At 48.9% G+C, this 25,112-nt stretch overlaps 6 protein-coding genes across 6 annotated transcripts; 2 read left to right on the top strand and 4 right to left on the bottom strand.

Moving 5' to 3' along the window:
* Window positions 1–461: 461 nt before the first annotated feature.
* Window positions 462–7,037, top strand: EMWEY_00025960 (hypothetical protein, conserved; the record flags this gene model as incomplete). The annotated part of the gene is made up of 21 exons (XM_013481136.1): window positions 462–627; window positions 788–986; window positions 1,099–1,330; window positions 1,641–1,720; window positions 1,852–1,988; window positions 2,109–2,246; window positions 2,389–2,558; window positions 2,700–2,795; window positions 2,972–3,072; window positions 3,230–3,296; window positions 3,432–3,528; window positions 3,729–3,875; window positions 4,125–4,203; window positions 4,601–4,830; window positions 5,024–5,190; window positions 5,296–5,366; window positions 5,633–5,681; window positions 5,788–5,865; window positions 6,211–6,243; window positions 6,689–6,802; window positions 6,915–7,037. The coding sequence occupies 21 exons, from the start codon at window positions 462–464 to the stop codon at window positions 7,035–7,037; spliced, it is 2,574 nt and encodes an 857-aa protein (XP_013336590.1).
* A 635-nt stretch (window positions 7,038–7,672) lies between these two features.
* On the bottom strand, window positions 7,673–10,978 carry EMWEY_00025950 (hypothetical protein, conserved; the record flags this gene model as incomplete). The annotated part of the gene is made up of 8 exons (XM_013481135.1): window positions 7,673–8,145; window positions 8,257–8,470; window positions 8,677–8,858; window positions 8,968–9,446; window positions 9,544–9,911; window positions 10,264–10,291; window positions 10,416–10,539; window positions 10,888–10,978. The coding sequence occupies 8 exons, from the start codon at window positions 10,976–10,978 to the stop codon at window positions 7,673–7,675; spliced, it is 1,959 nt and encodes a 652-aa protein (XP_013336589.1).
* Window positions 10,979–11,256: 278 nt separating this feature from the next.
* EMWEY_00025940 (ubiquitin, putative) lies at window positions 11,257–12,258 on the top strand (the record flags this gene model as incomplete). Its single annotated transcript, XM_013481134.1, has 3 exons — window positions 11,257–11,551; window positions 11,684–11,822; window positions 11,925–12,258. The coding sequence occupies 3 exons, from the start codon at window positions 11,257–11,259 to the stop codon at window positions 12,256–12,258; spliced, it is 768 nt and encodes a 255-aa protein (XP_013336588.1).
* A 544-nt stretch (window positions 12,259–12,802) lies between these two features.
* EMWEY_00025930 (hypothetical protein, conserved) lies at window positions 12,803–13,090 on the bottom strand (the record flags this gene model as incomplete). The annotated part of the gene is made up of 1 exon (XM_013481133.1): window positions 12,803–13,090. One exon carries the CDS (start codon window positions 13,088–13,090, stop codon window positions 12,803–12,805), a length of 288 nt encoding a protein of 95 aa, XP_013336587.1.
* Window positions 13,091–15,351: 2,261 nt separating this feature from the next.
* On the bottom strand, window positions 15,352–16,576 carry EMWEY_00025920 (mog1 protein, putative; the record flags this gene model as incomplete). The annotated part of the gene is made up of 5 exons (XM_013481132.1): window positions 15,352–15,506; window positions 15,679–15,776; window positions 15,946–16,044; window positions 16,179–16,331; window positions 16,479–16,576. The coding sequence occupies 5 exons, from the start codon at window positions 16,574–16,576 to the stop codon at window positions 15,352–15,354; spliced, it is 603 nt and encodes a 200-aa protein (XP_013336586.1).
* Window positions 16,577–20,768: 4,192 nt separating this feature from the next.
* EMWEY_00025910 (hypothetical protein, conserved) lies at window positions 20,769–23,822 on the bottom strand (the record flags this gene model as incomplete). The annotated part of the gene is made up of 5 exons (XM_013481131.1): window positions 20,769–20,878; window positions 21,392–21,674; window positions 21,892–22,173; window positions 22,601–22,791; window positions 23,120–23,822. The coding sequence occupies 5 exons, from the start codon at window positions 23,820–23,822 to the stop codon at window positions 20,769–20,771; spliced, it is 1,569 nt and encodes a 522-aa protein (XP_013336585.1).
* Window positions 23,823–25,112: the final 1,290 nt, after the last annotated feature.

Below are 25,112 nucleotides of genomic sequence, written 5' to 3'. Positions count from 1 at the left end.
CAGCCCTCAACTGGCAACTTCTTAGTTCCACCTCGGACTGGGATTTGTTGAGGAATGATGTAAATGACGGCATGTGAGTTATAGCTCTTTATCTGTTGTGCGGATACGTGCTGGAGGTAATTACACACATGACGTGTGCCGGAACTGCGCCAGGTAGCCGCCTATGTTGTTTACTGAGTGTCAAGACAGCTAATGCATGCGCCTGTTTCTACCTTTGATATGGGAACAGAATGTAAATGGACCCGTAGTTAGGCTTGAAAGAATCCTAGTAAGGTGTCATAACTCATCAGTTTTCTCGTTTTGGTGTGTATTGACGCAGGCCATCCCAAACATCTTTCGACAGTTGAGTTGGCTTCCGCCCTAAATAGCGTCTCCTTTGTTAGTATTGGAGTTTTATCAGAGTGTCGCTGTCTTGATGTGGTGCCTAGCACTTCAGCGTCTATTTCTGTCTAAGGGTGAGAATGCAGCAGCTGAGGTGCCTGAACTTCTTTAACCGCAGCATAGTCGAAAGGACGCGCTGCTTTCCGCCAACAGGCAGTGGATCAGGCAGATTCAGAGGCAATGGTGGAACAACAGAGGTGGATTTATCATGCCCAAGCCAAGCACAGCTGCATGCAGCTGCAACAGGTACGCCGCAGTATTTCGGCGCAATGACCGCAATGACGTAAACTTGTTGCTTTGGAATTATCTTGGCCTGGCTGGTATTGGATAAAAGGCAGGAAAGGTGTCGCCATACATCAACAGACGGTTTGAAACGATGGTAGTCTCTTGCGTTCCTGTGTGCCAGGGCTTCCGCGCATGTCTCCGCTACCGGGCTCCGTCATTGTGTGTACGGTGGGAACTGACTCGGGGCTGTGGCTTGGAGACGATGCAGGCGTCTTGCACACGCTAGACCGCGGCTTTCAGCTAAAGTCTCTGAAGTGCTTCGACATTTGTTTTGTGGCAATGCATGCCGCTGTCTTGGCGAGCTGCATTGTTTGTATAGGGTAAGCAGGAAGATTCAACTCCGCTGGGTGCACTGAGTGCTACCTTTGGGTTTTTGTGGCCATGGCCGTCTTTTTCAGCATATATAAACCATTTGTGCCGGCTCATGCCCAGGCGGGATGCCCCTGTCGAAAAGCCTGGCGATGGGGGTGCTTTCATGGATGGCTCCGGACAAATCGACGAACTGCGTGTACGCCAAGGGGTTCTGAAGTACAAGTGCTACAGTACAACTCAAGTAGATTCCAAGGGAAATCCTGTGCTTCTCCGCGAAGCCGGTCTTTTCTCTAAAATTCCAGAACAGCCTTTCATCTGCTCTGACATCAATCAGAACTTCACCATGTTGGCTGTACGCTGGAAGGCACTCGGCTTGCAGGCTCCTGCTGAACCCACTGTAGATGCTAAAATGCCATCTCGAATCAACCAGAACAGCCGTCAGTTCTTGTGTCCATGGTAGTTAGTTTAGGGTTTGTGGGGTCTTCCATACGTCCTTCTATAGGCTAGCCATATATACCCACAGCTAGCTACAGCTAGCAACAGTTGGAGCATGGTAAAACACAGACATCCTTCGGGGCGTTATACCTGGTGGAAGTTCCCACATTTCTCCCCAACTCCTATACATGCTCAGGTTAACTGCGCGGCTCTTTTGTGCATTTCAGGTTGGCACTGAAACTGCAGGAATTTGCCTTTTCCGCGGCAACTTATTGAAAGAGAAGACCTGCCGGTTGCGACTGATGAGGTAGGCAATATGTGGTATGTGCTACCACTCCATGTGGGAGCTTGTGGATTGGTGGCACTAGCACTTGCAGCTGTGGGAGTCATTTGATTGCTGCTACTTTTAGACAAATTAATGGAGTGCTTTTGCCTCAGGGAAAGTGATGAACGCATTGTTAGCGTGCGCTTCCTGACCTCTCCATCGGATGCCAAAATCCACCATATGCTTGTGTGCTATACCAGTTCAGTAACTTGTTACTTTGTACCGCTAAAGGGAGAGCCCAAGGTCGGTTGTGGGTCATTTGGGGCAAGCCGTGTATGAGTTTGTACTGAGCTTGAAGCTGCCTATAGGAAGATCAAGCTGCCGGTGTGTGCGTGGGTGGTGCTCTGTTGCTACGTGCTGCTTTTGCCAGATATTGTGCTCATTGCGCAGGTTTCTCACACAGACAGTGTGCCCCCCGGATCAACTCTAGTTGTGAGCGCCTTGCCATCTCTTGGAACGTTCGTTGTACACCATGATGAGGGAATATTTTGTGTCGATCCTGATCAGGGCAAGTGCTGCACATGCGGACCTCCCTGAAGTATAGCATTAATTTGTGCCCACTACTTCTTAGGGTTATTCCAGAAAGACAAAACCAGTAGATCTGCATGGCGCTTCATGAGTCGTTTCATTAGATTACTGGTTGGACTCAGGTAACCTGTGGGCCCTCCCAGCAGAAGGTCACTGTCACATATTGACTACCCACAAGTCCTATATTGTCTCCGTCACGACGCAAGAGGCCTCCGCTGAGACTGAGCTGACGAGTGCAGACGCAGCGGGCGGTTTGCTCCATGCATCTGCATCCCGTCCATCCCAAAGTGCGGTAGGTGCCACTACGTATGTTACACCAGAGCGAGCGCCCGTAGACATGCCGACAGATCCTCATGGTGCCCAGGTGGAGCTAGAACATGCCATGGTGAGTAAGTCGTTGTAGCTTTTGTGTTGTGCTTCCACTCGGCAACAGCATCAGATGCTGACTATCCACCTCTGCTATCCGGACCTTCGACTTATAGCCTACTCAGCACCGATGCGGGGCGTCCTCCATGTCGTGTCGGCAATGGTAAGTTGCCAGCAGCAGAGTTCTGTAGCAGTGCCGGGGAACTGCAGAAATATGAGGCGTGAAGTTGCAGCATTCCAGAACGTTCGTGCTGCTGCCACGTCGGGGGCTTATTGCCTGTTTGAAGGATTGCAAGCGCATGGGAATCTCCGTTTCATGAGTTAATTTACCATCTGCAGGACACTCTCTTTGTAATCGCTCAAGGGGGTTCGACGGACAGTAACGTGCTGTTTGATATGAAAGAAAAAAGCTTTAATGAGCGTCTCAGCATCTTGCTGCGGTGAGCAAGCACAACCTCTGCGGGGTTGGATACCTCATTGCTCCATCTATTGTGCACGGCGGCAGCGACATCCAAGCAGCCTTCAGCACGAAGAGCAAGCACCGTTTGTTGTTTGTATCATTTTGACCATGCGAAGTTGAGGGGCTGCTTTCTTCAGGAAGCGGCTCTTTAACTGGGCCGCTGAAGTTGCCCTCCAGGATCGCCAGCCACAGCAAGTTTTGCAGGTAGGCCAGCATGAACCTGGCTAACTGGCACTATGTTTGTTGGAGGGGAATGCAGCTGCTCCGACAGTGACAGAACGACCGTAGGGAAACAGCTGACTAGGCAGTAGTGTTTGAGAAACTGGTATTTGTGTCGAGTTGAGGCTTCTTCAGGAAGTGTATCGGCTTCATGGAGATTGGCTGTATTCAAAGAACATGCCTGAGAGAGCAGTGGAAATGTACATCAAGACAATTGGTGAGGAGGTGCTAGGGCGTATTGCTGCATTCGTAGGTTATTTCGACATCAGCCTGTTTGTGCGTCTATTTGGAAGGCGCCTGCTGCGTGGGAGATTCGCTCTGCAGGATTTTTAGAGCCTTCTGCCGTCATACAAAAGTTCCTCGACGCTCAAGAATTGAAGCACCTTGCCGTCTACTTGCTTCACCTGCACTTGGCAGGGTGTGCCATGCAGCAACACACCCTGCTCTTCTTCAAGTGCACTGCCAGACTGAAGGACGATTCCATTCTTGCCAGTTTTTTGGAGGACCCGCGCATCAGCAAGACTTGCTCCCTCACTGTTGCACTTAACGAATGCCGACTGAATGGTCAGCTTCAAGGAATTCCTCCATGCCATTAACAGGGTTGCGTATTGAATAAGTGTTAGTCTTTGAAATACATGTATTCCAGCGACCTCTTCTTTGGTCTGTAGCAAGGTGGCCTGCATTCGGCATGGCACGGAACCTGCATGAATTTATCCAGGTTACGAGATCTGCCTGTCGGGAAACTTTTCCGCAAGCATATGTGGCGATTGCCGGCCACTTCCAATGCGCTGCACGCAAGGCTGTCTTGCTCAGGAGACACGGAACTTGCGTGCACGATAGCCAGCCGCCACGGATATCACGATGAGCATCTATCTTTGCTGTTGGAAACCCGGTAAGATTACCCATCGTAGGATAGGACCGTTTCAAAGAGCACTTCCGTGCTTTTATGACCGGCGGAATCTCGACAAGTCTATTTTGGACATTGTGAACTTGATCGCATCTCAGGAATTTCACAGAGGCAGTGGAAGTTCTGAAGCGGGTCGATGCACCTACGGCGTGTTCACTCTTGCTAAAGCACGGCAGTACCCTTCTTCGATACAGTGCAGTTGATGTTCTTCTACTTCTAAGTCAATTTATAAAGGATTACCACGCCAGGTTGGACAGGGAGAGTTTTTGCAAACGCCATGATCTGTAGTTGGCTGCATTGTGTCTTCCATTTCGATGCCAGCGAGGTTCCTCAACATCCACCAACGATTGGAAATTGATTGCAGAATGTTTGTTGTATGCAGTGTCGAAGTCTTTATTCCGCTGTTTGTTGACGATTCCGACCTGTTGTTGCTCTTCCTCTCCTTGCTGGTGCATGGGGTGCAAGTGGCAAGCCGCTTAGTTCGGCAGTATGAAACCCTTTGCACGGACGCGAAATTACAGGAGGCGATAGAAGAGGCTAGGCTGGCTATTGCATCCACCCCATCAATCTTTGGGTGCATCCCATTTTCTTCGCTGCTGGAGTTGCTTTTGCGTACGCTTTCGTGCTTTGGTGCTTCAACCAAGGGCTGTCAGGAGGCCCAGCCTGTGGGCTGCATTGGAATAGCAAGCGATCCCTTACTGGGCTGCAGTTTCGGCTGATGCCGTGTGCGACTCCTGCACTAATGAAGCCTGTTTTGTCAAGGCTTGTAGGCGAGATTATCTCTGTAATCTTTGCGGTTTTCCAGGCAAATGGCGTGCAACGCATCGCCCTGCTCTGGACAATAGTGGTGCTGCCACTTGCTTTCTAGACGGAGCGCGGTCTCCCCAGGGCATAGATGGTAATTGCAATGTTCCAGAACCTTCTCCTCTGTACGCTGAAATACTGCTGAAGACCCTCAAAAGCAGAACAATGGTAGGTTCGCTCTATTTCCGTAGGGTTGGGTTGAACGTTGACTTGCTTAACAGCTCATTCCGAGGATTTAACACTGCCCATGTGCTGGTCGCTTGAATGGTGTAGACTCACGAAGAGCAATTTCGCTCAGCTCTCTTGTGCACGATCTTCGGTTTTGAAGAGGGAATGATCCTTGAGTGCGAGAAGAGGCACGAGCTTCAGCTTCCCGTTGCTTATTTTGAAGCAACCAATGACATATCAAGCCTCCTCAGGTTCTGTATGAAGAATGGATCGAAAGCGCCTACACTATGGACGCAAACTTTGAGCATCCTTGCTTCGTGCGTTTACTTCCTCAGCCACCCTGGTGCCAATGAGCTACTTTCCCCCTAGTAAATGGGAGAGGGAAATCTTTTTTGCACAGTGTTCGACTCTACGGGCATCTGCTGTTGTGTACTTTTGTCAGTCAGAGAGGGACAGAGCGTCAGATTAGAGAAGTACTCATGCATATTGAGGTAATGCCTCGTTGCTCCTTGCTTTGCTGAATTAAGCATATGAGCGTGCAGGTAAGCGTGCGCTGCACCTATTGCCCTTGCTAGCCTCACTTATATGTTGTTGCAGCGGCATCGTCTACTGCCGCCGCTGACGGTTTTGGAGGTCCTGCAACGTAGCCCGGCCGTTACGCTTGATGCTGTGAAGGTACGGCAACTCCCCATTGGCACATCACACCGACACCTCCATAAAGTTTTTCCTTTTGCCCCCGACGATTATGCGATATTTCGGCACCTGTGGCACTGCTCTCCACGATCGCATCGAGATTGGGTTGCTCGCAGGACTACTTCCTACGGGCGAGCGACGATCTCAACGAACAGCTAGAACAGTGTCAGGCGCTGTTGCAAAGCGATAGGGCCGAAGTTTCACTTATGTCCAGGGAAATTGAACGATACAAAAGCAAAGGTGGGGGCACATAGGGTGACGAATTTCACCATTGTTACGGTGATATTGGTGACTCTTATGATTCTGAGCTCAACTGCCTTTGCTCAGACGTTAATTGTGTTGATATCTCGGGGCATTAACGTAAGCTATTGTTGCAGTAATTACATGCGTGCATGCAATTGACAATTTAGCACGTAACTATGCATTTTGGTCGTGCACTTGTTCTTGACAATTCCCGGTCGTATGGTTTGTTCGTACGACGTTTCAGCCCAAGTTTTTGAGTCGGAACGATGCGATTTCTGTTTCCTCCCGATTGAACTGCCTTCTATCCACTTCCGCTGCGGGCACTCATTTCATATATACTGCTTGAGCAACAACACTGACAACAAAACTGAGATTCTCCAAACAGATGGATTTTCACAGGCACCATACTGCTGCGCGATTTGCACTCCGCAGTTTAATGCCAAGCGAGTATGTTCATCCGGCACCTCCCCTGATGTACGTTCTGTTGACGTGGATTGGGAATGTTCTTTCTCAGTTACACCACTTACTGCATTGTGCTATTCCGCAGTTGCTGCTCTCACAGAGGGAGGCAGAGGCATGCAACACTGATGAATTCTTCAAGTTTCTTCGAGGATCAACAGATGGGTTTGACTTTATCTTGAGCTGCTTTGGTCGGGGTTTGTTTCCATCACGGCTGGTAGGTTGCACAGAAACGACTGCGACGAAAAGTATGTGATACGGGCTTTTCGTTAAAGTGTTCCGAACATTGGATGTGCCATATAATATTCGAAACACTTTTCCTTTTGCAGAAAAGGATTGGACTTGTGACGAAAGACATGACGGGTCTGGATCCCCTTATTCGGGGTTACGCTTTCGCTGGGGGCATGACTGGAGACTTGTTAGCGAATCCCGGACACGCTTTACGCCCTTAAGGTTCATGAAGAAGTCTTAGACAAGTGCGTGACTTTGAAAGGGCTTTTTTTTTCTATGCACGGATAGCGGCGTACTTGACTGCTTCTGTATACTAGTCTCAAACAACTGAAGGACTCACCCCCAGTGTGTCTTTCGAGTGGACTCCCGCTGTCGTATCCATTGACTGATGGTACAGCGTAAGTCGTCATCATATGTCTCACCACATGACACCCGGTTTCGTAGCCCATCCAAGCTCGCGCTCTGTACTGCAGACTATGGCATCTATTCTTATCTATTCTATAATCTGTCAGTGCTGCATGCGCCGAGCCGTTGGACGCTAGCATTAATATACCAAGAAATTGAGAGCCTCTGTTTGTTATGCCCGCATATTGGGGTGTTAAAACGACGATGGAGACCATCGTAACAGTAAATTCGCACGCTCATGAGAGCTGTAACTCGCAAGTGAGCTGCTTTGGTTTAGATGCCTATGGGCTCTGTGCGTTGCACAGTTTAGTACTAAAGGAAAACTTGCAGACAGATCAGCACTGTGTAAAGTTGGCAGTAACTGCTATCCAACAGAGAGCCATGACCTTGCTGGCATTTAACACTGTCGAACAGGAAGCCCTGATGCTGCTGTCGGCTGCTGGGCTCTTCTCTACTGCTGGGGCTGAGAGGTGTTGCGCTTGAAGGATCCAACATGGGTCATATCCTGCGTGCCTCCCGGAACAAATCCTTGCTTAGCAAACTGGGATGACAGCTGGCACACCAACGGGCTCATTATTCCGACATTCTGGGCGTTTCCTGACAAGATGTCGCTCATAGTGGTAGCAGGGATGCCAGTGACGTCCGGATCGGCCCACCCAGGTGGCACATGACCACCAAAAAACTTCTCTAGACCGGACACATCATTTGTCATGATTCCACTGGACAGCGCCTTCACAAACTCTGGAGCTTCCATGTTCGGGAGAGGAACAAACTGGTGAATTTCTATGGCATGTAATTTGAAGGATATAGGGTCCAGCTCTCCTCCGTACTCAGGTGGTTTGTTAACGGCACCACGGTAAACAACAGATGGCTCCAGTTCGTCGGAAGGCTTGTCTTTCTCTTCCGGAGTAACCCCGTCAACATCTGAAATGGCACATCAGGATGCAGTGCAAACACCGTTTTACCTCCGTATATACATTCATATAGTAGCTATACTGTATCCGTGTCACACAGTCTGCTGTTTTGGTCCCGAACCTGCAGGCTGTGGGGAAGAACCCCCATTCACAGGCGCTCCTTGGCCCTGGAAGGCGGCGGCGAAGTCCGTCGGCATGTTCTCTGGATATCCGAACTTTTCGGCAACCGTGGGCGTCTGTTCCTCTTCCTTCTTCCCAGTGAGCCAGCTCCAAAAGCTCTGCTTCTTTTCGTTTAAGCGGGCCCCACCGCTTTTTGACTTATCAGCGGCACCAACCTAAAAGAGGAAGAAGATGAACACATTTCTCAGAGGTCCAATTAACCGATGTTTTACCAGATTGCAAAAGCATTGGTAGCATGTAGGAAATATGGGCGAATATAGGAAAACTGGTAAGAAATAGTTTCCATATCCACCATATAGACCCGCCATAACTCCAAAGAAAACCGTGATTGCACCATGCAGTGTTGGGAAAGCTGATTCACCTGGGGAGTGGGTTTTGGGTAAACTGGGCCAGGAGGAAGCTGCGACAGAACTGCTTGACGGACGGGGCCATCGCTGACGCTGTTTCCTCGAAGGACTCGTTCTTCAGTACTTTTCTGGAACTGTGAAGCGAAATCTTGCCCCATTGGGTAGTTCATGTTAGCCTCAGTCAGCTGGGCAGAGCCTGGATCGCATAACAGGGGAGGTGCAGGAATTTAACATCCTCTTTTGAGGACGAAATCCATTGGTACTTGCGTGAACAGCTGATCTGACGGGCAGTCCTTGTGTCGTACCTGGATACAGTCTTTGCTGCTCGGTGCGAACCGCCTTCTCCACGGTTTTGATATGGGGCTCCTGATGCACTTGTGTACAGCAGGCGGACCAGCCACAGTAGGGGTTTGATGTTTGGGGTTCATCTTGGACGTAACGGGTCTCTGTGTAAGGGACGATTAGCGGGGGAGGGCAATCAAGTTCAACGTCGAACTTCGGGACATATTTGTACACCGGGACATCTTGGTACTTCTCTTTCCACTCGTACTGCATAACCTCTACTTCTTTAACGACTTCGGTGACCTTAGGGACAATTTTTTCCTTTACGTCAACCACCACTTCCTTTTCAACGTATGTATCCTTGTACTCTATTTGGGGCACTTCAATCTCAATGATTTGTTGCTCGCCCTCGTACTTGGGAACGGGTCTAGGCACCTCACGTATGTCCCACTTGGGGACAAACTGGGGGGCATAGCCCACGTGCACCGGGACTTGAACATCTCTGAACATAAATGCAAAACTCCCCAAGTGCTGGCAGTTTAGGTTTTGTCCAGCAAATTCTGTACGCATAAGAGGACAATTTCCAGAGATTTTCTCACCTCTCGATGACTTTTTCTGTCTCGATGGCGAGGTTTCTCTCGCCACAGTCAACATGTACTTTGGGAACATCGTGAACAGCAGATTGGTTGTACACCTTGGGAACAATACTATCCTTGACCTCTACTTGCGGCACCTCTATGTATTTATCCCGCTTCTGGATTTCTTGGTAGACAGGTACCGGGATGACGGGCTGGTCAGCCTGCAGCCGGATGTGCGCTCTTTGCACCTGCTCGGCTTCACAGGTAAGTCCTTCGCAGGTCGGAGTTCCGCAAAACGGCATAGTGCCGCATCCGGCGTTTTCTTGCGACATCTTTGCCTGGAATATAGTCAACGTGCTCGTTCTTCGTGGGCGCAATCGAGTTCTCAACTGTGGGGCACACGCACGTCATGCACTTCAACAAGATAAGGCATGCTTTGATAACACGACGACACTCCAGATGAGCGAGTTTGGAAGTTTACGCACTAAAACGACGACGGCCAACTTTCGATGCAACATGTCGACAACAGTGCTAGACGAGATGGAAGAAGTCAGAAGGAAACAAATACTCCATAATTCATAGATTTCTCATACTGTCTCAAGCACAAATCTAGAAGAAGTCAACAACTCGTCACAAAACGGGAGGATGGCATCTCGCTCACGCGCTGCCTCGCCGCGTGGAAGTTGAGACGGCCGGAGCTGCTGTACTTGCACCTAGTGTATTCTCTACTTCTCCACTTACTATCAGCTTCACATAAAAAGGGCTTTGGCTAACAGGAGGACGGTATCAATGACAGGTACTGTCTGAACTCCTCCTTCCAGCGGCCTGACAATCTTACAGTTCGGTTGTGCTGGACGGAAATGTCGGCGACGTGTTGGCTGTGCTGAACGTACCTAGTATGCAGCAAACTTGGGTTAAAGTCTTCCTCCATCCACCGTCTTTGAGGATGCTTTCGTTCGTTTCCCTCAAATGACAGTTTTACTGACGCCTCATCGGTGGATGGACGAGGCAGCCAGCCTACCGGCAGCAAGCCAGTGCTTGAGTGAGCATCGGCGGCAGCGACCACCAACGTAGCCGCGTCCTATACGCAGTTGCCGTCGGTATGTGAACTGCCTAAAGTATGATCTCACTAAATTTTAGAGATATAGTATTCAGAAGGAGTAAGTTCTACTTTTGTGTTTAATTTTTGGCTTTTATCGGACGTTCTTAACTGCCTGGCATCGCGATCGCTACCAGCGGGTGCTTGGTTAGGTGGAAGCCTATTGCTTCGAAAAAGCTGCATTCTCTCCAAAAAGGAGGGCTTAAATGACTCCATTATCGGAATTTACTGCATATGTCTTAGTAGAGGGGCATGAGCCACTTTACTAGCGTGTGGCCTGCTGCCGCTGGTAGGCCGCGGTCCTTCCTTGCCCACCACGGTTGAACCACGCCCGAGCAATGCGCACCAGCCGTGCATGTCTCCCTCAGAAGATGATCGAACGCCTAAAACTTGCTGTGTTTTTGTATTTATAGTACTACCGATACTTTGAAGTCTCTGAAGTTTGACTCCGCTTTGGTGAGTGCAACGACAATAGTTCGATCTACTGTTACTTAGCCACGGGCTCTGCACTCGCCGTTGCCAATCTCGTAATTCACTGCAAATTTACGAGATTATTCACCAGATTTGTCAATTTTGTTCACGTTTTAGGCTTGTTTAACCTGACGTAGTCACCTGTTACTCAGTTACTTCATACGATGCCGACCACGGAGGTGACACTGATCCTCAGCGACTGGACTAGAGGGAATAATGGCAAGAAGCTGGAGTTGCCTCACATTCCAATGGAGGCAACAATGTTAGAGGTAAAGAAGTCTGTCTTGGAGGGGTTGGATGCAGCAGATATGCAGCCAGAAACCATCTTACTATTCGCGGGGACTCTTCAGCTTCTAGACGGGAAATTGCTGAAGGACTACAATAAATCTGGCCGCACAAAATTATCACTAGATGTCTATGAGCGTGTAGATATGAACCTCAAGGTTAAAACCTTGCAACGTAAGTGACTCTGCCCGTAGTGGCTTGTCCCATGTCTTCTTGACACCTTGGCTGCCCCGTCAGCCGAGGGAGTACACTGGCCCAGTAAGTGAAAGAAATATACCGAGCGCTTTGCACTGGGTTTACTCGCAGACTGTGGATCTGGTGGATGTGTCTGCATACCACTTTGGTCTTTTCTCTGCCGCCAAACGATAAAGATAACTATTGGTGATCATGAGACAGTTGGCGACCTGAAGCGGAAGATTGCAGAAGAGCTGGACGACCCAAATAGGTAGGGAGGCTCTGAGGTTCCTTATAGGTGTTTTGTACGACCGTTGTTGCGCTGTGGCATATGTGCATGATTACGACAACGTGAATGGCAATGCCTCCGCAGGTACAATCCAGAAAACATCAAACTGACTTTCATGAGCACTATGCTCTTCGACGATTCTCAAGTCCTAAAGGATGCAGGGATACATAATGACGACACCGTCAACTTCTTGGTGGACTGCTGCTACTGGAAGAAGTCACGTAAAACTGGCAACAATGGTGCTGCTTCGGCTCCGCTGAAGGCGGAAGATGCCGCAGACGCTGCACAAGACGTCGCCGACGCCAACGAAGATGCAGGAGAGGGCGCGTCAAAACACGGAGGTGACGAGGCTGGAGCAGAAGCGCGTGATCCACACGATGCCGCATTGGTGGAAAATCCTGGCGAACATCAAGAGTAGCGAAAGAGAGACCTTACGCGCGCTGCACCAACCTGGACTTTGGGGCACTTTAATCTTGTGTACGTTGCATCCGTTATCTGTTTGCTTCTCTGCGGATGGATCATACTTTAGGAGGGGAGGAGTCCTAGCACTACTTCGCGTGCGCATTATCGTCATTTTGCGTAGCCCCGAGGGGCTGCAGTATCACCAGGTCCGTTGTGATTGCTAATCTTATTAGCTTTCACCACTGAAGGCTGCGATATTTAACCTGGTTTGGGAATTAAGGTATCATCTGGAAAGCACGGCTTGGCACGAGGAATTCGAATTGACTAGTTTTAAACTGTTTCTAATTGCGTGTACCCTCGTTGAAATTGCCGGCTACAGCTACGTATTTACACCTTGCCACATTCTAAGGGTCCGTGTGTAGTTCAGTATATGGATAGCCCGTTGAGCATCACTGTGGAAAGATTCAAAGAACAGCAGTATTGTTCAGTAGTTTCACTCTGTATACAACGTGCTCAGTAATTTTAATAGCGTTACTAATCAGTGCAGTGATCTATAGCAATCACGAACCCTCGAACTCCTTGGTACCAAGAACATCTCCTGCGTCATTTTCATCTCCGGCTGTATCGTTTTCTGCTTCTTCCCGTTCTATTGGCATTTCGTCATCCTCCTCGTTTTCTTCGACATTTTTGGAATTTGTCGCCGCCTTTGCGATGCTAGTAACTCTCTGCGCTTTCTTTGATATGTCAAGTGCTGTTTCAGTGACTGCCGGTTCATCGGACTTTTGCGCAGCCTCCTGTGCGAACTTCTGGACGTTGAACACGATATGTTCCCCTAAAAGAGGGAGCATTAGTTCCCATGCTACTATGCCAGCCAGCAGACCTTACCCACTGGCTGTTCCATGCCATTAACCTGATGTAGGATACGGTTTCAACTACTGTTGGGTATAGCATATCAAGAATTTGCTTGCCTTGACTCGGAACTGCTGATTATCATCAAGGGAAAAATCTAAGTTTACCGCAGCCTTCGGTTTTTCCCCGGTTTCTTTTGGCTGCGGCTGTTCAATGGTATGACACTGTTCAGCCGATAAGAATACATGTTAAGCCAACGCACAGGTGGGGGGGGCGTTTGATGCAGCACTTCTGTGATTATGCAGTACAGTCGCATCGCTGCCTTGTACTGCCAGTTAATGTTGCAATACCTTTTTCAGCTGCTTTAATGCTTGGAAGGGTCCCTGAGATCCCCACCGATGCACCGTCAGTTCTGTCGCCACCTATAACGATTCTTACCTTTAAGGCCCATGTGCCTGCAGAACCAGGCCTCCGAGAGCGCTGAAATTGTCCCTGATTAGACAAATGACTTGGCGCTCCTCAAATTTCCTTAGCAATTCACCGTCTATCCAGCTATCCCGAGAAGTACGAGAAGGGGCGCACAAGACCTGCTCCGCACCTCTGTAGTAAAACGCGAAACCTGCGACAGAACCGTCATCGATACAATCCCATGAGGATGTGCAGCAGCCATAGTCCCACAATTAGCGGAGTCTTCAGTTGCTTTGACCGGGAGTTCCACGCCTTCCCAGAAGAACGTGCTGCTCATGAATTAGACTCTCTCTACACCTGTTACCAGCATGAATTATCCCGACTTTTTCAGCACTTTGTTGTGGTAAATTGTGAGAGCAGATCCAGTGATCTGTGCAAAGTTGCTAAGCCACCGATTAAGAAAGAAACCCCATGGACAAGTAAGTGTAAAACCAACCTCGAGTTGTTGCGCAGGAGTTCGTCAGGCTGGATTTCATGAGAATGTCGGTCTGTGAAGTTCAAGTATGCGGCGCCTCTCATTCACCCACGTCAGGCACGAAGGTTAGCGGCCCTATCTTGAGGATTTCGCAGTCTATAATGTGCTACTACAATACGTTTTTCACCCATGTGATACGCGTGTGCTGGGCTACCTGCAACAGAGCTTTCTTCGTCGCCAGATGTTGACAGCCTCGCTGCCTCCACCAGCGACTTAATCGAAGTTGCCTCGTCTGGTGTTCAGCAAGGATTTCATTCAGAAGCCGCTGAAACCGGTGATCTACTTACGCCCCTGTTTGTCAGCTTCGGCTAGTAACAGTGCAGCTTGTTTCATGTTATACCTAAACGTTGCATGCATCTGATAGTACGCTGGCACATTTCTTTGCTCCGAGGGACTCACTCTCGGAGCAGTCGCTCTTCAGCAATGCCCGCCGTAGATCCAGATTCATGCTGCCGTTCGGTGCCACCATCTCCGCTACCTGGTTGTGGTCGTGCTCGATGTAATGCGCTTTCATTTGCTCAAACAAGAGACCCCTCACGGCGCGCTGCCGCCATTGTCTGGGCTGCTAGCTCTCGTTTTCGGTGAGCGAGTAGGAGCAGTCTGTCGTAGCGATCTGTATTCAAAACCTAGGGTTGAGGTTAAAAACCAACATCCTGCTGTCAATGCAAAGGAATTAACCTCAAACTGCGCCCGCAGGTCATCGCGCCTATCAGCAGTCGCCTCCTCCGCTGTTTCTGCCTGTATAGAAAGAAACCTGGGAACAGACTAATCGGGCTGCCAAAAATAAGATTCCCAATTCAGCAGGTTCTCAACTGAAGGCTACGTACGGCTTGCTGTTTTACTCTGAGACCGAATAACCCCATGACTCCTCTTGGGAAACCAATGTCAACGTTGGTTGCTGTACAGAACTGTAGCATCAGGTACCAGGCCCATGGCACTAGCCGAAGGATAGTTCCCGCTGTGAAGCTGCTGGTAGCACCATGCTCCTGGTACAAAGAGGCTGTGAGCATTATCCGACTATTAATGTGTTTTCAAGAATATAAGCGTTCTTCCTTGCTGGCAATTCCAGTTGACCGCGTCACAGCTGACAGTAACAGCAACCGACTATTTTCCGGTATCAGGTAGCCGATGAAATGCTTGAAATAGAAATAAACAGTTGTCGTCAATGGAAGGCATGGCAAGTCAACCTGCTCTGCCTCACAAGATTAAGTATATCAACCTTTAGGAGGGAAAGCGTTGCTTGTACAAGACGCTGCCGTGGTTGCAATCCTCAGCGGTACCATACACCTGAAAGTGCCAAAGTGTATGCGTCGCTGGCTAGGCGAACAGCTCATAGTTCAGAATTTTAAACGACTCAAGAATCACACGGAAAGTCCGATCCAACGATCCTGAAGAGCCGGCCTGTGCACCACTCAAACCACCGGTTTCATCCTTTCTCTCATTCATGGACAGGACAACGTCCGCGCGGTGCTCTGAGCATATCAACTTCCGCACAGTTCAACGCATGACACTCATGCGAAGTGCGCCGGAATGACGCCTACACCTACGACGGGAAAGAAAGTCATAGCTACCACTGTATATGAAAAGAATAGTTGCTGGTGCTCAGGAGAGTATTTCCGCAGTGAAAAGAGCGTGCCAGCTAACCTGGAATTCGTATAACTGCCAGTCGCACGCAAACATGGTCGGGGGATGGAGTTCCCTTTTTCTTCACATCGAATTCTCCCTTAAGTGAAGTTATTGTGCTGTAGGGCGCAGTGAAGAGATAAAGACAACACCAGGCTTTCATGATCTCGTTTGACAACAGCAGGCCAAACGCCAGGCATGCATATGCCTCTGCAGAATGTCAAGCAGAGAATTGGCTAGGACAGGATATACCACTCTTGACGAAATAGGAATAGGAATCTCGCTTACTGCCCTGGTACTGGAGATTCACCCTTCGGCGCACTCCACAACTCCAGAATTCGCGAAGAGGTGGCAGAGTTTGCTTCCATGAGGTCGGTGAAAAAGAACCTGTTTCGAGCCAAACAGGTGCCAGCAATGGTATGACTAGTTCATACAATGTTACCAAAGCAATAAATACAAATCAAGGTGTGACAGCTCTGCACGTTCCTGCCTATATCATGCTTTTCCACTGATGGACGCACTCTGCAGCCTTCGAATCTGGTACTTCTTGATACTCCAGGACTTCAATGATGACACTTATGCTCCCATCATCGTTAACAAACGCCTCTTGTTGATCAGGAACGACCATGAATTTGCTGAGAAAGCACGCCTCACCTCGGTGCACGTAAAAGTAGCTGTCATCCACAGCTGCCACGGGATTCCCTGAGCACAGCTGCACGGTTCTTGGCAGTTACCATGCCGCTATGCCAGCCTAAGCAGCCCCACAGGTTCCCAGAAATGAAATATAGCGAAGAAGAAGAATATCAGGAGGGCAGGCTTACCTCATGTCGCCCAAATAATTCGGTAGTTCGCATGACATGGCACCACCGAAGAGGGCATGAGCCCGGAAATTCGACCCAGAGACAGACAAATTCTCCATACTCTACGCTCCATGAAATATGTATAGAGACAAGGTGTCGTAGTACGTAGTACGTGTGGGGAGGCTGAACTAGACCTTCGTCCTCTACCGTGCAGATCCGCCGAATGTTAGAAATCTGCATATATGTGGGGCCACATCGTTGCACTGCACTGTCGCCAACGCATACATCACAAACACAAGATTACAGAGTGGCCACAAACTACCCAAGACTCCAACTTCCTCCTGACGTAGGTCAAACTTCTAACCAAGCGGGATGTAACGTGGGAGCATGACAGAATTTGTTGAAAAGCGATGGCCACAGGAAAGTATTCGAGACTCTGATGACCTCAAAATATGAACTCTCAATAAGGAATCAAGAAGTAAAACTGGATTTCCACGAAGTGCTCTATAAACTGCTACCTTAGCCACCGAGAATGAAATCTACACTATCTGGGGCTTGGGGCTGGATCTGTAGTGCACAGGCACTACAATGTTTCTCAGGTGTGACCACTAGAGGCCTAATATCAGAAAAGGGAATAAATACTACTAAATATTTCGTGGATTAGGGCACTACTAGTTAGGAAAAGGAAAAAAGACTACTAAATTTTCCAGGGATCAGGGCACTAATAGATACAGACGCAGCTTAATATGATCAGTGTGTTAGCCTGCCGCGCCAGCTCGTGTAATGTAGTGCTCAAGCATTACTATGAATCCCAGGTACTACCTCTACAGAACTAATAACTGGAAAAGAAATAAAAAATATTAGATATATCAGTGATCAAGACACCTTTAGATAGAAAAGCAGCTTAATAGGACCAGATGGCTAGCCAAACAACGGAGGATATAATGCTACTTTGAAGAATTCTGCTGGGCGCAGTATAGAGTCGCAGTTACTGAGGCAGCGTGCAGTGAGTACATTCATTTTGACTGCCTGTCTCATGGTGGTTTTCAGTGGTCGTGTTCTTGTCGATGTTGAGCGCCAACATCAATTCAAGCAGGCTGTCGCTAACGAACTCGATATCAGCGTTTACAGTGAAGCTTCCAGTCATGGTAAACGAATAGCTGAACTGCTCCCTCTTCTGTAGCTTAACTAGAACACGGGATGAAGTGCGCGTACTTACCAACCGGTTCACTATGACCTAGATGCTATCGTACCTTTCAAGCGGTGGTAAGCTTACTATGAAATCCATTGGGATAACCGTCTAGGTCCATTAGGGGACCGGAACGCTCTGCCAGAGTCGAATTCGAGAGATTCCGTGGCTTTTACGGTTGGCAATAGGAGCGCATGAGACCGTATTTCTCCTCTGACGGGATCATGCTAGGTCGCAAAACGACCTGGCTACCCGCTGCACAGTCGTACTGACGCGTCCACGAACTGCGAAAAGCACAGTCGTGTGTTTTGCGTAAGCCTTTTGATCAACAAAATTTTGTCAGGCAAAGCCAGATGTTCCGTGGGTGCCCTAGTCGCCATCCATTGTTGAGTAAGCGATAACTGCAGCCGCGTGATGATCTAAAGAGAAGAATGGACTTATCTTATAGGAAAGAAATCGGAATCAACACCCACAAGCATTCTTCCGGAAAGCGCTGCTTGACCCTATGGTGTCGGGGCAATGCTCCAGCGAGCACGTAGAACCCCTCATATGTTTCACCGTGAGGTGGTACTGTTTGAATCGGCAAGTTATCGGACAAATCCTTCATAACCGTAGTCTGGAGAACTGTTTGAAAGATGTTTCAGGGATTCATTAACTGTTTGAACAGTGAAGTTCGCATAAGTAATGCCGCTTATGTTTTTCCACCCACAAAAGGATTGAAAGCCCTTCTTCTCCAACTGGCTACTTCTGATTTCTGTGTGAGGCGACGATAGTGCCAAGCGATGGTTTGGTGCCTTTTCGAATTGTCGACTTGCTTTAAGAGCATCACCACAACTGCACTGTCACTGGCATATGCTGTTAAGCAGAACGGGTTGCAGACAGGGCATCAGGGAACGCGAATACTGGAGACCACGCGAAGTATCGGAAGGAGATTCTGGCGGCTACATTGTCGGCCACCGTTCATATGAGTTGCTCATCCTGTTTGAGTGGATCGTTTAGAGGGACAACAATGCTGACAAAACCGGGGAGGAAATTGCGGTAGTACAACGGGAGACCGAGGAGCTTCTGCATGCCCGTGCGTGCGGCCCAGGGTAGCGGCCGTCTCGGAATTGAATTTACTGTCCGGAAATCATGTTCGACCCCCGCTGGAGGGATCTAAAACCCTAAGAAACTTATTGCTTGCAAAACACGAACTCTTATGTGCTTTCATGAAGCACCTCTTCTCGTTTAACAGTTGCACACCACGTGGCAGATGATGTAGGTGCTCCGACAGACTTGGGCTGAACACAGGCACTCCTTCAATGTATATAACCATCCACACCCCGTTGCCTGGACCAACACGATCGTGCTCCGGAAAACAGTAATCTTGCTTGGATACTCTCATCATTGTCATGCCTTCAATACGTGCAACAAAGATGCCAACAGTAATTGTAGTTATTCTGGTTCTTGTTGGAGGTGAAAGAAACGTTCTAAAGGGGCAAATATTACTCCATCACACCCGTGTCGCTGCACGTGTAGCATAGTCTGGTGAATCTTGCCAACTCTGTCTAAAATGACGCATGTACCCTCATTCCAACCTTAGGAAACGAACGGAACGCAAGGAAAAGCCTTCAACAGTTGTCCACAGCGTTCATGCATAGAGTCGAGGAAACGGTCTTGTGTTTGCTTGTGTGGTTGCCCTGCACCTTGAGGTGCAGCAACGTGCGTTGAAACTCATGGCATGCCCCCTCCTGCCACGCACCTCCTGGCGCCTGCGTTTGTGAGCTCAGGACTCCTGGAGACTGAAACAGTATGCCAACTGCTCTTTATATACTTTTGAGGTAAGTGTTTTGGCTCCACGAATGGTCGAAATAGTGCTCGGATCAGATCCAGGAGTGGCGGTATTGCTCCCGCCATGTCTTGGTGATCGCCAGGGGCGGAGGCATTTCCCACGAAAGGTTGTTTTTGTAATGGCATTTTTGCTGGAAGAGATGTAGAAATTTTCCTATATTTAACTGGACAAGGCTCCGAACTGTCGGTCGCCTCCCCACGATAGTGGAGATCTTGGCCGAACTCCATCGTGCGAGGCAAACAACGGCTGAAGTTTGACAAAGATTTTACGAGAGTTGTTGTATGCATATTTTCAAGCACCTTCGGTACTCGTCATGACTATGCATCCTGCCATCTTGGACTGGGGGTGAGATTCGTTCCTCCCACTGTCTCTAGTAATAATGCGATGTCACCCTGTGAAACGTACTTCGAGAACTACTGGGAGGTGCAGGGAAGCAAAAATACTGAATATGGAGCTTTGTTTAATGCAGTTGGCCTCAGTCTGCACTGTCCACGCTTCATCGGCTCAGCGGGTTAGGCGCCTGGAGCTTGGGCCGTCCGCTTGCTTGCAATACACCTTGCTGGATCTCAAGGTGCTAAAAAGCCCCAAATTCAAGCACAAACAAGCCCTCTTGGCTCTATGCGCATGCACTCTAAAGAGGTGTTGAGAGCATTTGTTTGCTTACCGCTCGTCTGCTGGGGCCGGGTACGGGGTCATTTGCCGACTGCAAACAGACAGTCGAACTTCGGTCGGGCTACTTTAAACCAACCGTGTATACGAGGGGTGTTAGTCATACGAGGAGCATCTTGGGTTTGGCTCATCCGAAGGCTTAGTCGTTCGACTGAAAGGGGTGAAAGGGGTCTGTGTCTTCCTGAAAAGACCTTGCCGTACGCACGGGATTGCTGATCACGAATTCATCAGCTGCATTGGACCCCCCCACAGCGCGCACTGGTCACAAGTTGCCAGCAGAACTGCCTTCCCACTCTTCCCGCATGCACGTCCCAATTCTATTGTCATTCTGTCTCTTGGATTGAAAGCGCTACAAGAATCGGATGCAGAAGACTCTGCGTGCCCGAGCCCTGGGCAACACCACCACTCTACCGACCCCATCACACTGTGCAGGTGCAGCTGATGGCCAGACCAAAACTTCATTTCAACTCAGCTGAACTGAAAGGTTGACCTTTCAGTGGGCTCGGTGTTTATCCATAGTTTTCAACTTTTTTCGTACGGTTGTTCAGCAGCTGCTTCGGTAGTTGCACCTAGGAGTCTGACACATGCTTAGTCCCACACTTGATAGTTGTATGAATGGTCATTAGTTCACGCTGTTTTCCCCACTTTCCAGTGAATACTCACCAAGGCTTTCGCGCCGGAACGAATCTCGGCATTGGTGTTTCCAGAGTTTCCCGTCGCACCTCCGTGGCGCTGTTCGACGATCACACCATTTCATACTTACCCAATGACGTACAATTCCTTTACATGACCTATTCCCGACACGTGCAATGAGAGTTTGGAGCCCCTTTCCATTCGTTGGACGACCCTGATAGCAACTGCTGTCAACTCGCCCAACTCCCGGGCGGTTATGGGTATCTACGAATGTGGAACGAGCCTTCGAGGAACCTTTTGCTGAAGGTGGCTGATTACAATTTTGGGGACCACAGTGTCTGCTGAAGATTTCACTTGATGCACAGCTTAGTTTATCTCTTGTGTTCTTTAGGAGAGACACAATACTTGTTTTTCTGTGCCAGGAAAGCTGCCGGGAAATATTCCCACGTAGCTTGGCCTTTGCGCTACTGGACGAAGCTTCCGTGTTTCCAAGTGACTTGCTTGCCAACGAAGCAATCTCCACTGGGTCTCGGAAAACCGGAATTCCTTGGGCTTTGAATGCGCTGGACGTTTCTTCAAGCATATTGCAGAGTTCTGCAATGCCGGACTCACATCCCCTCTGTAGGCCCCCATCCCCACCACCATCGCCGGAGAATTCCCGCCGAGCAGCACTCGTTTCGAGCTGGCCCTGGGGATTAATCTGCTCTTCTGTACATCCCATACAGTCATTTCCAGTTTTTGGACTACGCTGGCTGGCGTCCTGGATTTCCTTTGCATCGGAGTTTGATAATTCTCTGGAGCCCAGGGTTGCCATGCGGGAGATGTCAGGGGCCATTGGGTTACAAGAAGGGGGTGAAGGGTTCTGCATTATCTCATCTTGTGGATATACAATTGTCTGTTAAAAGCATGCCGACAGCACAATGTGAACAAGCACATCATGGAAAACCTTCCTTGCCCACCTTTGCCCACCCAGAGGATGTATTATTTGTCTAGAGACTTAGCATCGCACACGAAAACACAGCAGCACCTAGCCTCCGCTAGTTCGCTTTCAAAGGCCGTTATTTTGCCTTTAGAGAAAGAATGAATATTCGTCACGGCTCTACTGTACTCACGTTTGATTTCTGGAGGCCATTTGTTGCGTGTTGTACATGAGAACCAGCACCAGAAGAGCTGTGGTAAAGGCCAACTTGCGCCTTGCCTAATCCATTTCGGGCATGTCCTTGGCAAGATTGCAACGCTCGATGTAATGCAGAAGAATCCACCGCACTCGGTGATTTCAAATTATCCAGGAGAGAAATGGGATTCACTGGACATGAGAGCCCGTGTTGTGTTCGCCGAAGCGCCCCATTAAAAAATACCACCCCACATCTGCGAAGACGAGGCTGCTCCACTACCTGACAATGCCCTAAAGCGCTAAGCGAGCATTCTAATCGGGGCGTTAAAGTGTTTATGCTAGTATCGTTGCAGATTTCCAGAAGCATCTTGATCTGTTCAATACACTCCGTTTCTGGCGGATACTGGCGTGAATCGCTTGAATCTTCCGTTGGACTTGCGCGCGACTGTGGCCCAATTACACTCTCTAGGAACATCTCAAGGTGTTCCAAAGCAAAGGAAAAGTTACGTGCAAGGCGAGTAAGATTTAGAAGTCTTTTGACATCGTTGGTGAACTTCGTAGATAGCGCTTTTTCTAGTTGGAGGAGGCGCAATAGAGAAACCTGAGCAGAATGTGGAGCAGCCATAGAAACTACCCACATAGGTTTAACCAGCCTGGTTAATTGCAGCAGTAATCCATGTTTCAGAGCAAATATAGAGCACGCTTACCACGCAGACGAAGCTACCACAGGAGTCTGCCGACAATGCAGAAATGGCAGGTGGTCCTCCTCTCTCCAAGTCATCGTTGGGCAGTTCACACTCTTCACGAGAGCCTCCCTCAGTGCAAGCTTTCGCCCCATTTGGCTTTGATAGACTAAGCCGATGCAATATTTCCCTTGCAGCATACTCCTCCACAGGACCTATTTGGTGCAGAACCGATAGAACGTCTTGTACATCGAGCAACCTTGACGCCTGCATCCGCCAATCTCAGTCGGTACAGGAGAAAATCGCAATGCGCGTCGGCCAAATAGAGGTTCACGTGCTAATGACAACGCCTTTTCGGAGTGTCTCAGTATAGGAGGTGCATCCATCTGAGCTGCCATCAGGGTGAAAAAGGGGACCGTGAGAAGTAACGGACATGGAGCAACTGGAGTGCCGCCTTCTCAGCCAAGAAGTGCTTCCCCAAGCCATCTGAATTTGCGGAGGCCTTTTGACCTAACGCTCGCCTACAGGCTTCGTGCTGTTTACTTAGATTCAACGATTCAATGAGGTGCCGCGAGTCTTGTAGACGTTTGGCGGTGCATCTTAGCCTCTCGAGTTTAACAAGATCTTTAACGAGACTACTTTTGCACACCATGCAGGCCAGCTGTTGAGTCAGCATGGTTTGCTGAACCTTATTCAAATGGGAAAGAGAAGAGAGGTAGGCCTGTCGTGCTCGGCAAAGCCGAATGCACTGGGCATGGCAAGCACTAAGCGCTGAGCACACTTCCATTCGAATTAAGTTCGTCGCACTGGCATACTGCCTGGCAAGACTTTCCGCTATCGCTGCATGTCCTAAGACAGTAGAAAGAAGATGACGCAAAACTGATTCATTGGCATGTGCGGGTGTGGCCGATGTATTACCATGCACAAATGCTTCAACCTGGTTGTCAATTGGTCTATCAAAACAAGAAAAACTCTGGGAAGCATCTGCTGGAGAATCTTCTCCCTCTGCCTCTAGTTCACTGAAAGAAACGCCGCCTAGTTGGCACCCTTGAAACTCCGGAAACCATGTTTCTCCAACGCTTTCTTCATCTGTTGAGCTGTTGGGCGCAATCTCAGAGAAATCTGTGGCTACATTAAAGAATTGGCAGCAGTTTATGACTGCGTTTGATGAGGCCACTGTCCCCGTATTGGTTCCGGAAACCACAGGAAAGTTATTTCCATTCTTTTTCTGTGTTGTGCCACTCATCGTACCGTGTGGTGGAAGCCCATTCACGCCTTTATGAGAATGCTGCAGCAGCAGACTTCTACCGCTGTGCCCAGGTGTTGGATCATCGTTTCAGCCGTATCATTTGGTGAGCATAATGTTACGCATCGGCAGCTGAGAAACGGCCATAACAAACAAGTAAAGCCTATAGCGCATAACCAGTTGCTGGGGATTGCGATTTTGTTTGGGGCTGGGCAAGCGCAACTGTACAGCCCCAGTAGATGCAGCCCCAAACTGACAGCTGGAGTCGTGAATTCAGTCTCAACCGAAGCAATTAGCTACTCCTGTAGAAAGTGTAAAGGGTAACCCGGAGAAGGGCATTCAGAATTCACGTGTACATGAGTCAGAGGCATCAAGCTGCCTTCATTAGCCACCCATATTGTAGAATTTGGCCGTGGGTTTTGTTCATTGCTAGCAAAGTGAGCACAAGCTGATACCCAAATCAACGACCCAAGCACTACAGATCGTTTCACTTGCCCGCAGGAATTAATGCTGAGCGGTGATGAACTCTCTAGTAGTTCTGCAGCAACAGCTAGTACTCCGCAACGGAGGTGCTGAGAGACTTGTCAGAGGTAGCTGCGTGCTTCCAAATGCATGTATTCATTGGCTAGTGAAAGCCATTGGAAGAGAGTGTTCGTAACCTGACGGCATAATTAGTTCATGCATCAAGAGTGGGATTTGGCACGCTTGTTACTGTGGTTCCCTCGCTGAAACAGTTGCAACATGAATTAGCGCAAATCAGGGCTGCCCGGTTCGTATCAGTGAATTTACTACTCCCCTGTGCACATAGTTAGAAGCACAATGCAACGCTTTCTTTTCTCAAAAATGCTCCATACGTTGGAGATTAACCGAGAGATTATGCGTTAATACGCAATAGTTACTATAGCAGTCCCCATTCACGGAGTCCCGATCTTGATATAGGTTCTGATCATGAATAGCATATTGCCTACTTTTAACCCTAATAAAACTCCCGGAAACTCAAAGCGTATCTTAGAAAACATTAAAGACTCTTCACAATCAATGGAACATTGCTGCTTGTCCATCACTCCGCTACACCATCCAAATGGCCCATCTAGTCTAGTGAACAACTCTTGCACGCGGGTGTTACTACGTCTTACCCTATGCATACTTACATGGGTGCACACTCAATATCTATTGCCGAAGTCAGTGAATCTCTTCTGAAGTTCTATATTACCAAACAATATACTTGAACCCAAGTTCCAGTTATCCATAATATATGGATATATATATATATATATATATTATATATAT

This window comes from Eimeria maxima, genomic scaffold, assembly GCF_000499605.1.
Source record: "Eimeria maxima Weybridge genomic scaffold, Emw_scaff277, whole genome shotgun sequence".
In the NCBI taxonomy this organism is placed as follows: Eukaryota; Apicomplexa; class Conoidasida; order Eucoccidiorida; family Eimeriidae; genus Eimeria; species Eimeria maxima.
Note: the sequence above shows the minus strand (reverse complement) of the source record. Positions and strands in the feature narration are given on the sequence as shown.